At 35.2% G+C, this 13,568-nt stretch overlaps 3 protein-coding genes across 3 annotated transcripts in view; 1 reads left to right on the top strand and 2 right to left on the bottom strand.

The window, feature by feature from the left end:
* Positions 1 to 2,709, bottom strand: part of LOC108742156 (FERM and PDZ domain-containing protein 2-like) — a 152,892-nt gene extending 150,183 nt beyond the window's left edge. The window contains exon 1 of the mRNA XM_018477221.1: positions 2,496 to 2,709. The gene's annotated coding sequence lies outside the window, so the exon portion shown is untranslated. The remainder of the gene's footprint in view (positions 1 to 2,495) is intronic.
* A 1,727-nt stretch (positions 2,710 to 4,436) lies between these two features.
* Positions 4,437 to 5,930, bottom strand: LOC108742151. The gene is made up of 2 exons (XM_018477215.1): positions 5,925 to 5,930; positions 4,437 to 4,904 (listed from the first exon to the last, which is right to left on the bottom strand). Exons 1-2 carry the CDS (start codon positions 5,928 to 5,930, stop codon positions 4,437 to 4,439), a joined length of 474 nt encoding a protein of 157 aa, XP_018332717.1.
* Positions 5,931 to 6,219: 289 nt separating this feature from the next.
* Positions 6,220 to 12,746, top strand: LOC108742154 (uncharacterized transporter slc-17.2). Its single transcript, XM_018477218.1, has 10 exons — positions 6,220 to 6,367; positions 7,295 to 7,530; positions 8,100 to 8,324; positions 8,979 to 9,063; positions 9,140 to 9,306; positions 10,053 to 10,205; positions 10,264 to 10,396; positions 10,532 to 10,687; positions 11,589 to 11,674; positions 12,208 to 12,746. Exons 1-10 carry the CDS (start codon positions 6,295 to 6,297, stop codon positions 12,379 to 12,381), a joined length of 1,488 nt encoding a protein of 495 aa, XP_018332720.1. The 5' UTR covers positions 6,220 to 6,294; the 3' UTR covers positions 12,382 to 12,746.
* The last annotated feature ends 822 nt before the right edge of the window (positions 12,747 to 13,568 follow it).

Here is a 13,568-nt window from a genome sequence, read left to right as displayed (position 1 = left end):
CTATAATTATGTATAATTGAAAGAACGACAATTAGAGACTCCTTGGGAAATGAAAATTATAGGAATTATAAATAATTCTAAGGACCTTCGAAGCCCGAGAAATACTGACAAAAGGCTGTAAGTTAAGTGCAGCACAAAATAATTTTTACGTTTTTATTACATTAATAAAAACGAATAATTATAAATTGAATTTTTTTAATTAATATTACTCAATAGAAATTAAAATTGATCAATTTTAAAAAGCATCTATCATATATGCCAGGCAATAAACGTAATACACTTTTTCAAAGAAATTGTGGAAAATTTTCAGAAAAAAGAGTCGTCATGATTACTTACCCAAAAGCACCTCGAGACCAGTCTCAGTCCAAGAACTCATAAACTGTTCTTTGAGTCAAACCCAATACCGAATAATTATTTTTTACAAGTCAATTTAATTTTATACTTAATAAATAATGAATAATGACCCGGACCATAATTATTCATTAATAAATCGCTTTTCGCGTAAATTTCACTTATTTACTGGATTAATCGTCAAGTCAGTATTTCTTTAACATTTCTCGTGCGTCGGTGCTTAAAGTCTGTAAATCGTTGGCTCTATTATTTTGGGATTCATTTATGGCGAAAAATGGGTCGATAATGTGTAAAGCGTACGCCATATTGACAATCAAATGTCTTTGTCCAGGAATTTCAAATTATTAAACTAACGACGTACAATTTCACGTAACGAAACCTAAACGAGATTAAGTGTCAGATCGCAGCATTATTATAGATGCAGCACATCGACATTATTCAATCATCGAACATTTATCCTTTACGGGCTGATGTACATTTATTTGTGACCTAGTAAAAGGCTTGTTCCCAACCTTCTACCGTCGATCCCGATCGACCGTCAGATCTGTTACTGATTTTATTTTTCAGCAGATAGATTCCATATAATTGTCAATATTTAAAGTAGGGGTAACATTAGAATTTGAAATGAGATTCAACAGGAGAGAATTATTAGTATCCATTTGATCTTTTATGTTTATTCATAAACATGCTTTCCATAATATTATGCGGAACTCCATTATATAACGTATTTAAGGAGCATTTATTTCAGTATTTTAAATACTTCTAAACCATTTATATTACAATTTATGTCACCACAAGAAATATTGATAAATTAAAAACCAATAAAAATCCTATACTACCTAAGTACTCTTATTCATACAAAGTTCTAGAACGCGCTTTAGGGGGAAAACACCTTACATACTGCGCAAACTTCCCCGATTTAAATACTTAATTTCTTAAAATCATACTCCCTGCGCCATCTGAAATGCAGCGGCAGAATGAGCAGTAGATACATTAAATCACTGCATCTGTAACAGGTGACTCAACAGGTTCAAAGGCATAAGAATTTAAAATTTAAAAGTTTTTCCTAAATTATATAATTATTAAATAACAAGTTACCACCAAACCTATTTCAATTATTTCCCACTATAACTATTAACAAATACAGAATAAATATGGGAAAATAATATAAAAAAAATATACCCCTGCAAATATGTGTAATTTTTTTGTTTTCTGTTGGAATTAAACTTTTCTGAACTCAATATTTTCTGAAACAAATACATTAACAAATATGCAATTAACTTGTAACTCAATTCTGTTAATATTCGTTAGATTTACATTTAATTTATCTACTTGTTATATCTTTTCAGAAGAGTGAAATCATATTTGCCTCCTATTCTCTAAGTGATGTGCAAATTTCTGTTGGAAAACAAGTATAATGAAAAACCAATTAACCACTAAATGCAAAAGTAGAAGGAAAAGAGAAACTGATGAAACGAATAAAGAAGATAACAAGCATGGTGTAGACTCAGACGATGAACAAACATTTACTAATTGGCTTCGTACAGGACAAGGAGTTGAATTAATGAAAGTGTTTGTTATTTGTAACTCTTTTATAGTGTTTCTGACCATGGCTTGGCCCCATATAAGACATGCTTTTAACACGTTTTATGGTTACACAGAAGAACCTATTACACTAGAATTCCCAGATAAATAATAAGTGTAAATTTTACATGAGACTTTATCAACAATAAAGTGTAAACCTATTTTGAAAATGTTTCAAATTATTTTTAGGTGTGTGGTGTTCTTATTTGTAATGCTGTGGTACAGTATAAAACTGTGGGCAGCAATAGATGAATATTTTAGTAATCAATTTAGAGAATATTTAGAAAACGAATATAGGAAGAACAAGTTCGCAAGACCAAAATTCATAGATCAATTGGCTGAAGAGTGGGAAGATCAGGATGTCTGCTATGCAAATTAATTCAACTACCATGGCTAATTAGATACATTAATTAATGTAATAACCATTAACAAATTTAACACAAATGTAACCGACTTATACAATATATACTTATGAAATACATAAATACAGTAACTACCACTGTTTCTCATTTCATCTAACAACATATCAAAAATAAAAATTTAAATGAGCAAACAACTACCTGTAAAGTTGAGGTTATGTAGGCAGCAACAGCACAAAAGACGGATTTAAAAGTCCACAAATTTATAAATGTTAAACAGATAACAGAAACACGATCGCGATTAATAAATACTACATCAATATAGTCAAAAAATAGAATGTACTTAAACCGACAAATTACATACAATAATAACGAAAAGAATTGCTATAAACAAAGACACATCCGACACGACACAACCCGTTTGAATTTCTTATTTCTTACTGGGCCACTAGATGAAAAGTACCGTTAGCACATGCGCGAGGTAAAATTCAAATGCAGTTTTAACTCCACAAAAGGAACAATAATAATAAAGAAACAATTACTACTGTATTATTAAAATTTATATTATAAATGTATTATTCTTTAAAACTTTATCGTATTTTGAACAATTAAAATAAAAAATAAAAAAGCTAACATCAGTAATATATTGAATACTAATGTAGGTACCTACATATGTATGAGAAATCATCTCTTAAATGCATCAATTTTATCAGAATTTTCGTAAAAACGGTATATATAACATTAATAACACCATAAGGAGAATAATTGGACAATTACCACAAAATTTTACGTTCTTTTCAAAGGTTTAGTGAATTTTAATTAAATTGTCCATTTTCTCATGATTAAAGTTTCCCCAAATCTACCTTCAAAGCTCTAAACCCTCATCATGTTTCATTAACCTTTATGCTTTAAACATTTTTACTTTTAAAACATAATTCGCATTCCTATTATATAAAGCTTTTACCTGTGAGGTCATTAACGTTCGCGTTCGAGTTCCAGATTTGGTTAAGTCTGAGGATCTCCTCCTTCTTTGAAATTCTGCATATGTTTTTTGATCTTGATGTCCTCTCTGAATATCCTGCTGTGATGGCTATTGACTAAAGCTAGCAATTTGTAGTTCTCAAAGAGTTTTTGTGTCCAAGCCGGCAGCTTGCATTGTGCTCCTGGGGTCTTGTTTCCATTGATCTCTTAGTGGTCTTCATGTAGATCTTTCCACAGGAACATGGTATACGATAGACCCCAGGGGCTGAAACGAGTCCCTTTTGCACTTAGCAGATCTGCTGGTCTGCTAGATCTTCTCAGAAGGTTTGAAGATGGTTTCGAAGTCGTGTCTGTTCCGGACACGGTAGTTATACTAGAAGGATAGTGCGCTGTTCGTTGATCTCTGATGCCTTTAATCTGTTCCAATTCATTGATCTCTCGATCACCTTCATTTGTAATCATTTGGCTCGAAAGCGGTCTATAATTGTTTGGGTTCCGTCTGGAGATTTTTCAGTTCGCAGATCCTTCTGTGGTGGTTGGATATAGCATGCAGGAACATGTCCGTGTGTGTAGGTGTCTTGTAAACTATGTGGCCCAATTTATTGCCTCGTTTCCTCACTAGTACGACCAGGAATGCTAACTGTTAGTCACTCTTAGTCTCCATGGTGAACTGGATACTGGGGTGTTGTCTATTCAGGTAATCGTAACCAAGCAGTTGGCTTGTACCACGAGGTTCTGATAGCTTTCTGTTCAAAGTGCTCCATGAAATGTTTAGCTATGACCGGACTTGGTTAGCTTTCCATTGTCACCCCATCCACCTGCTCGTAGAAATCCCCCTTCCATACGAAATATGTTCCAGGAATACTAAATGTTAGCCATTTTCAGTCTCCATGGTGAACTGGATACTAGGGTGTTGCCTATTCAGGTGTTGGAGTAAGTAGTTTAGCTTTTCCATTCCGTGTCCCCAATTTGCAAAGGTGTCATTCACGTATAGTAACCAAGCAGTTTGCTTGTGCCACGATGTTCTGATAGCTTTCTTTTCAAAGTGCTTCATGAAGTGTTAGGCTATGACCGGACTTGGTGAGCTTCCCATTGCCACCCCATCCACCTGCTCGTAGGAATCCCCCTTGCATACGAAATAGGTTCCAGGAATACTAAATGTTAGCCATTTTCAGTCTCCATGGTTAACTGGATACTAGGGTGATGCCTATTCAGGTGTTGGAGGAAGTAGTTTAGGTTTTCCATTCCGTGTCCCCAATTTGCAAAGGTGTCATTCACGTATAGTAACCAAGCAGTTTGCTTGTACCACGAGATTCCGATAGCGTTCTTATCAAAATGCTCCATGAAGAGTTTGGCTATGACCGGTCTTAGTGAGCTTTCCATTGTCACCCCATCTACCTGCTCGTAGTAATCCACCTTCCATACGAGGCTAACTTCGAAGATCTTGCACATGTCTACAGGGAAGATCCTACTCTCCAGGTTAAGATACCCTGTCAGCAGTATTTTGGTGAATAACGAGATGGCGTCGAAGCTCGTAAGGATGTCTCCTGGTTTAATGTTGATCTCTGGGATTTTGCGTTCGACGTCAGCAAAGTTCTTAATGTAAATGGTACTCTTTCTAACAGGAGGCTGATGAAGCGAGGTCAAGTGTTTCGCGATTTAGTATGGTGATCCGGGAGCGCTTAGTATCGATCTCAGAGGAATATTAGCTTTGTGGATCTTGGGTAATCCATACAGCATCGGCTTCTGTCCGCAGAATACGCTTTTGAAGAAGTCGCCAATTCACATCCAGCATTGATGAAGGACCTCTGAAGAAGCTCGCCCCTCGTGATAACCATATATTAGGAAGCAATTTCAACCGACGACGGCCTTCTACAATGTTTAATTAAAGGTGGGCGAATGGGTCAGCCCGCCCTGGGCCTCTTGTACTAGGGGACACAAACCTTGGAGACGTCCTGTTTAAGGTCCCAAACAAAACCAAAATACGTTTTACAAAATGTATTCCAAAAGTATATCGATTTTTGGGTAGACTGGGGGCCTAACCTTGTTCTAAGAAGGACATTGAAGATTCTTAGTTATTAAACCTTCCCTTAGGTTTTTCAAATATATAGTGTTGAGTAAGATCAACTTCGGTGGTTTAAGGGTCTAAGCTCCATCTATAATTTCCTCGTTATCAACAATACCAATGTATTTCAACCTGCAATAATATTTTCAAGTTGTAGGATATACCGTCATTTACTCACAACTCCTGCTAACTTCAGCTTATCAAATGTTTGATGACGGCCTTTTGAAGGTATCCACTTATCAAATTGAAACTACCACTCAATTTAGGTGGAAAGGAAGGAACGTCAACTAAATTAATTCTTTGATCAGAAATTTATCGGAACTCCATGACCTGAATCGCAATTTCGAACGTATTAGTTCTTATCATCACGCCAAAGGCGGTTTGGAATAAGCACTGAGTATGCCAAAGATATTCCATTAAAATTTCAGTAAATGACCCTGTACTACCAGTAACCAGTTGATATTATGTCGACTTGCATTTGCGAGGAACCTTCGGTTTGGAAGGTAATTTATGGAAACTAATAAGTTCGAAATCGCAATCCACCCCGGATAATTTCGGTGAATTACTAACCACTTTACTATTACTCTCATTTTGTATACTCATGGTAAAAGCCTTCCGATTGGAAAAATAAAATATAAATTAGGCACCGTAGTAAAAGAAAGAATTTTCGGTAACAGATAAAAGTACCCAATATAAATTTTGAATTTTCGTCAGAAATTAAATAATGACAGTTAGAACATTAAAGGAAGCGTTCGATAAAGTTTAAAACATAACTAATTTGTTGAAGTCGGCAACGATTACTTTGGTGCGTAGTGTATAACAAGTTAAATTGTCCAATTAAATTATCATGACAATAAAGTCTTAGAATAAGCAGTTTACTGTTAACTTGGCCGAAATAAGAACCTACGTACCTACGATAGAAACGGAAAGTGAACTATTTTAGTCAAGTCCAAAATGACTCCTGGTTTGGCCACATTAAAAAGAGGAAGTATACAAATTCAGAAAGCTGCAACAAAGATTGTTAACGGTAAGTAGTTTTATTTATACTGCACGTTAAACCAGATTATTAATAGCCCAAAAAATGAGTAAAGGAAATTAGAGCAGTGTTACTAACATTTTATTAATTGTATCCATTCCAACTGTAATTCTGGCTTAAAAATTAAACTTCCAAAATGGTGCTCATTATATTTATCGAAAAAGGTACCATTCGAAAAAACCCTCCTGGAGTACTCTTAGCATGTTTCTTTTCTTCACATGAGTATAATTCTCACTCGTTTTAAAAGAAAGAAAATAGCAAAAGCAACAAGAACAATTAGCATGACAAACCAATATTACAATGTCAAATCGTTTTTGGATATTACCTTCCACTTTTCCTTTTTGTTTTATTTAATATCCTTTTCAATGTAGCTAGACTATAACCACCATTACTTAAGGTCCCCTTGGACTCATCCTTTTAATTATTCTCCCTGCATCTTTCAAATACACCTATGTTTCAATGATTCTTCCTCCTTCTTTCCATACAATTCACATCAATCACCCTACACACCCTTATTTCCAAATATTTTTTAATTTTTCTCCACTTATTGTATCTTTCTTTTCGCATATTTCCTACTTTTTTCTCATTTCTTGCTTTTTGGAATTTGTACACCATTATCTGACGCTAAATGATTTTTTCCTGTCATATAAATTTATAATATTGTTTTTCTCCATATTTATACTCATACAGGTATCCTCATTCTCCAATCCTTTTAGTTTCTTCTCATATTTTATCACTGTTCTTGTTGTCTTTGAAGTCCTCTTCCCATACTCAGTTTCCCTTATTGTTACTGTTCTGTTAGTATCCATTTCAAATATTTTATATTGGATACCTTCTACTAGCTCCATCTTTCCACGCCATAGTATCCATAATACAATTTTATTTTTAAAAAAATCCAAAACTGATTATACATTTTAGAACAAATAGGATCACAACAGGTCCTCGTAGTTTTCGTAATAACTGGGTTTGTTCTTTGCGGAATCGTGGAGCAATCTGCATCCGTAGCCCTGAGAGCCAACATAACGTCTAGAATTACTGCCGAAGAATTTGCAGAGTATGTTGAAAATACGAGCTATATTACTCGCTACTGTCAGGACCCAGATGAACGAAACATTACTAAAATTCATGTGGTGCGGTCCATACCCCACATCGAAGTAAGTATTAGGGCCAGTGCTATCATTAAAGAAAACAAATTGAAATAGCAACGATTAAATTACCAGCGAAGTTTTCTTAAACTTAACAAAAAAAAGTTGCACCAATCGTAACCTTTACAATGTGAAAATTGGTACGAACGTTTCCGCACAAATTCTGATGAAAATCTTGGTAAAGACTAAAGGAATGTGAAAACAGTCTGTTTTGGCTAAAAAATTATAAATAACTAACCCTACGAAACACATCTGCAAAATTTGACTTCGTTTTTGATTAGATTTTTAATATCTGGGGCCTATTTTGAGAACGATACATTTATATCGTGGTTAATTTATCCATCGTGCTACATATCCGGAAGTAATTTTGGTTCTTGGTCCTACAAGTTTTGTATTAAACCTTTTTCTCCAACCCGTCTAATAAAATTGAGATATTTTAAATTAATTCATTTTTAGGTCACCCTGTACATTCGTTTATTTTAATTAATGAAAAACAAGTTCTGTAGATTTCAATTAATATATGGTACAATTAGTGCTTGACTGTATATAATTATTGCGGATTCTGTTTACACACTCAGATTCCGATGACGAGAACTGACGAAACCGAGTCGGTTTTGCGGGAAGCATTCATGTGGGGTACTCTGGCGTCACCGCTGGCTGCAAGTAGGATAGCAGCACGCGTGGGTGCCGAAAGACTCTACGGGGTGGGTGTGTTGGGCGCGGGGGCTTTGGCCGTTATGGTTCCTGCTGCCTGGCTCACTCCGTATCACGTGGCGGTGCGGATTGCCCAGGGAATGTTTATGGTAAGTTTTAGCTTGATATGTCTACTCCGTTTTATGAAATCCTGATACAAAGTATGATCAAAAAGGAGGTACAATTTCTTAAGGGTTATAAGAGGTGATGTTCAAATGAAATTTATGGAAGATGAGTAGTAGTGAAACACTTCCTCTTTATTCTACACTGCACTTCATAATAATCTTCTGCTTTTAAAGCAAGTCTGGGATAATATCCACGATGCTGTCGTTTTATCCTCTCTTCTGCGTTCCTAATAGAACAGCGTGGTCCTTTTACTCTTCTTGAGGAATAGTGATTTTATTTTGATTTTATCTCTTTAATCAAAACCATCTAAAACAATAAATCTCTAGGATTCCAAAAAAAATATTATCTACAGGAAATAAGAAATACGTCATCTTCAGTCTGACTATTGCACACAGAAATTGGACATTGATCCTTTTGTACATCTTTCTCTTCGATACGTCAAATATATATATTTTTTTAACAATAAAAAAACCACGCTGCTCATGTATCAAGCTCTTCCCTTGCATATGTTTCTGAGCAGCTTAACGGACTCCTTCTTCAGAAACATTACAGTTATGAACAGCACCTTAAGTTAGTTTTTTGAAAGACATAAAAAACGTTTTGTTAGGGAGATTTGAAAAATGTTTTGTCTTTCCAAGGGTGCAGCATGGCCAGGAGCACATGTTTTAGCAGTTACATGGTTCAAACCAAAACGAATAAGTGCCTTCGTGTCGACTTATACAGGTAACAGACATTTTATATAGGTAACAATATACCTGTAGGATTCTAACGACCCAATGTGAATTTTTTCTGCATTTAGCTGTCAATTTGGGATACGCAGTTGTTGGAATTGTTGGAACACCTCTTGTGAAATACCTTGGCCGAGATTGTTTAAGTTATTTCATAGCAATGATAGCAGCGATATGGTATTTCCTATGGTGGCGATTTGTCGAAGAATCTCTACACCCCAACAGACCAATTCGAGACGTATGCCTTTCTATACTGATTTTTATTTTCTTTCTTTTCGAATTTTTGTTGGGCGACAAGTTACAACCCTCAATATAAATACTAACATTAACTAAAGTTTATGCAGGGTGTAACCGAAATAAGTACAGAACTTGCAGGATATGATAGGGCCACTATAAAACAAGAAAATTAAGGATATGTCCGGAACTCCACAATTTTCAAAAAAAACATAGTTAAAAGTACAAGTAAATTCAATTCCGGCCCTGGACAACGCAACGTAGCATTCAATCAGTTGGTAATTAGCACCATCAGTGTTGCATTTGTTTTGTATTTTTCATCAAACTCAATCGATGTTTAGATCTAATGTAAACAAACTCAGCAATACAGCAACATTATTTGCAGTAGATCAGTATGTCACTGTAGAATAGTTGTTGTAACAATTATGTGGCATGATACTTATTTACGGGTTTAAATGATATCGCCGCTGTAGAGGTCGAAAGCTTTGATTTCATAGAAGACAACCCTCCCAAAATAGTACCTGCGAAATGATACCGATATCTGCTGCTAGCTGAAATATTTCATATATTTGACATGAGTCCTTAATATTTACTACTGCTGCTCTACTATTAATTATCTACAGCGTTCTCTTGAGATTTATTAAAATAGAAATCTTACAATCCACGTCTGGTATTTTCGATAAATTACTAACCAACCAATTAATAGTTTCAATTTTAAATATTTGTATACATATAAATACACTACTCCAGGAACACAAAACTCTTCCATGGAGAAGACTTTTAATGTCGAAACCAGCATGGGCTTGTGGTATAGCCGTTGTAGGAAGCCAATGGGCGGACGCTACTTTAATGTTGGGAGTAACGAAATATCTAAAGCTGGTTTATGGATTTTCGATTGAGCTTGTACGAATTTTCTCAAACTTGATGCAATCACTTTTTTGATCCAATATTTAACTCGTAGGATGACGTTTTGGCATCGTTACCCCATATCGGTCATTTCTTTGCCGCACTCACCTTCGGAATAGTGGTTGATCACGTCAGAGAATCAGGATTACTCTCCACAACTTCTTGCAGAAAGTTATTTGTTTATATTTGTAAGTAGAATATGAAAAAATAAAACCCACAAATTTACTGAGACAAAGTTAATAGAATGCGACATGTCTCATGAATTTAAAATAACAATACATAGATTAGTTAGTCATTATGAACGACCAAAGCATTTCTTCCAGCACATTTTTTACCAGCGGCGTGCATGTTCGTACTTGGATATACAGGGTGTGATCCTGCAGCCCCTGCAGCACTATATACAGCTGCCTTGGCATTAACTGGTGCCACACCTGCCGGTGCTTATGCCAGTGCAGCCGACATTGCCCCAAACTTTGCAGGTATTTCTTTCCATTCTCGTTGATGTAGTTCTTGCTTTAGTGGTTTATGCTTAAATGCGAATGTTTATCCATATTTAGTCAGAACAATAAACCCCCCCTTCTTTATTAAGGATGTCGGTCTCTTAAACTGAAATTACGGCTTAGTGATCTCCGTGATAAGACACGGAACAATAACCTCTTAGTCAGCAAGAACGGACAATTATATTAATGCAGTTTTACCCTTCCCCAGAAATAAACAGAGGGGATGTTCCTGAGATGTGTTTTAATGGGACGGTTTCCGATTTCCTAGAGTCAGAAGGGTGCTAAACTTGAACAAACTTTTTGTTCCATTTTAACCATGAGACTCGATTCTGAATAATTTGAGCATGCTGAATACAAACATCACATTGGTTTTGATTTAAATTTACTATTTATCATTAAAAGACATGATTTTTTCAACTTTTAATAATAACTTTAATATTGCAAGAGCAAATGCCATTAGAGTGACTTTTTTCCTTTAACGGACAAAATCTTCAATGTTTCATTTACTTTTATTTAGAACAAAGAAAAAATTGAAATTAAGGTGATGTTTCCGCTTGAATCGCCGACGAATATCCTTGACCATAACACTGATGGATTTTATTAGATTTGCATTACGTTATATTATGTAGGAGTATTTCGTTCCATCCTAGATCACACAGGACGTCTTCAAGGCTCTTTCAATTTAAATTCATAATGAAGATATCCCTTGTGATAGAAATCGAAACTTCGATAACAGACAACATGGTGCAGAGATCTAGAATTCTAAAGTCTAGTTCGCGGCTATGAAGTCCAGAAACTGGACACCACAGAACCCATCATTTTCTTTATATTTAATAAACTGCTAGTGGTAATATTTTATACGAATTGAAATTACTTCTAGGAACTGTGTTTGGCTTATGCCAAACAATTGGTGCTGCTGGTTTGTTAGCAGCCAACTACGCAGTTTCCGAGGGTCTCCATGGATCAGTAAGTTCTAAAGAATTATTGCATGCATTTGTTTAATTATCGGTTTGAAGAATAACTATGAGCATGCTTTTTTATTCCAAAAAATAAAAACTTCATTATTAGATTTTAAGGATCATCCTTTATCCTCTAGGTAATCTTTTATGCTCTTCTTCCATTGTTATTTTCTGATGTCTTTTTTACTACTTCTCATCTATGGTTTACTTTCCACTCTAAGGCATTCTTTCAAGGTATTCTTTCTTTCTTCTTCTTAAGTTCTTTTTGCTGTGTTGGTAGCTATTTTGATAAGCTTGATCATAGTTTGATTAGTTTTGATTTAGGTTCAGGGTCCATCTAATATACTTGCTTTGAATCCTTTCTGTTCGTCTCCAACTTTCGTACCATAAATCATTGTAATTGCTACTAGAAGTTCAAATAGGAATTAATAAAATCCTCCTTTTCCAATTTCCCTTGAGACTTTTTGAAGGTTTGTTCGCGACTTTTGAATTTACTTCTATACGTTCAAGGACAATACTACAATAAAATGTGCATTTCAGATCGCAGGCTGGTGGCGTCTTCTTTTCGGTATATCATCAACAGTTTTACTAATAACTGCTACAGTTTTCATGGGTATAGGAAGCGGATCTGTACAGGATTGGAACGCTCCAGGAGACATTCCACCTGAACTTGAAGAGGAAGAAGAACCCCGATTTGAATCCGTACTGGAATGAATATCTTATGGGCATATATATGGACGTATTTTGGGGAAGAAGTGCTAGATCAAAACAAGTCGTCAAGCCAAATGTTCAGAACGAATTTTAAGCAAAAAAATAAAACCATATTGACAAAAAGTCATTTCCATTTTATGTTTCTACATTATTTAATACTTTTATTATCTCTGAACTAAAAGTAGATTAAGAGAAAAAATGGCCCATTTGCTTCTCCTCGGCTATGTCCATGGTTCGGTACAAAAAAATCTTGAAAGACTACATTTTAATAATAGGCATGTACTCCTTTAAATACCCAAAAAAAGTCCAAATACTAATTACAAATTATACAGTTTATGGTTTATTATGTACTACAAAATAAAATTAATAAAGATAGTAAGTTACCAACAGTATTAATTCTTTTAATATGCAAACTGTATAAAATTGAGAAACCAAAACTATATATAACTTCTATTAAAAATATTACTTGAACTTTGCATTTAATTAGAAGGACATTACGATCTAATTATTTTTACTATTAACTGCTGTGTTATCGTTGAACGGTGGAGAACGAAGCGCTGGGCAGAAGGCCCAAGGCCCAATTCAAAAGATCCGAACGCGTAAGGGCCGGAGAATTTTATGCTTGATGTTTTTCTTTCTTATAAAAAATCGTTGAGCGCTTTTCTTTATGATGAACGGTAATGAGATTGCGGAGGCTTATCAAAAAAATTCACGCTCGGGAGCGTTGCATTATATACGTCATATGCACGCTAACTAATTAAATAATGAACATCGAGTTATTGGTCTGCGATCAACAATTTACCAAATATGGATTGCGATTTCGAATTTATTGGTTCACGTCAACACCATTGGTGATTTCGACAAATCACCGATCAAACATAAGTTGCTTTATACATAACTGATTATTAATGTCATGTAAATGTCATTATCAATCTTTACATAGTCGCCAATCCTACCTCCATTCCTTCATGTTCCGAACCAATCTTTGCATTCCCAGAAAATTGGAACATCCACGATTCCATATTCCTAAAGGATACCGTACATTAGACCGGCAAGTCAAGTCATGGATCTTGTCAACGAAAACAACCGAAACATGGAAAGAAATAAGGAATAAATCCACGTGATGACTAGGTGCAAAATAGAAGCACGCACAGTTGCCCAACACGGCACATCACCGACGGTCACCATCG

Source organism: Agrilus planipennis, unplaced genomic scaffold, assembly GCF_000699045.2.
Source record: "Agrilus planipennis isolate EAB-ADULT unplaced genomic scaffold, Apla_2.0 scaffold324, whole genome shotgun sequence".
Lineage (NCBI taxonomy): Eukaryota > Metazoa > Arthropoda > Insecta > Coleoptera > Buprestidae > Agrilus > Agrilus planipennis.
Note: the sequence above shows the minus strand (reverse complement) of the source record. Positions and strands in the feature narration are given on the sequence as shown.

Coding starts and splice junctions, on each gene's coding strand:
- LOC108742154 (XM_018477218.1), top strand. CDS start 6,295: ATGACTCCTGGTTTGGCCACATTAAAAAGAGGAAGTATACAAATTCAG. Junction 7,531..8,099: donor GGTCCATACCCCACATCGAA/GTAAGTATTAGG, acceptor TTACACACTCAG/ATTCCGATGACGAGAACTGA. Junction 9,307..10,052: donor CCAACAGACCAATTCGAGAC/GTATGCCTTTCT, acceptor ACACTACTCCAG/GAACACAAAACTCTTCCATG.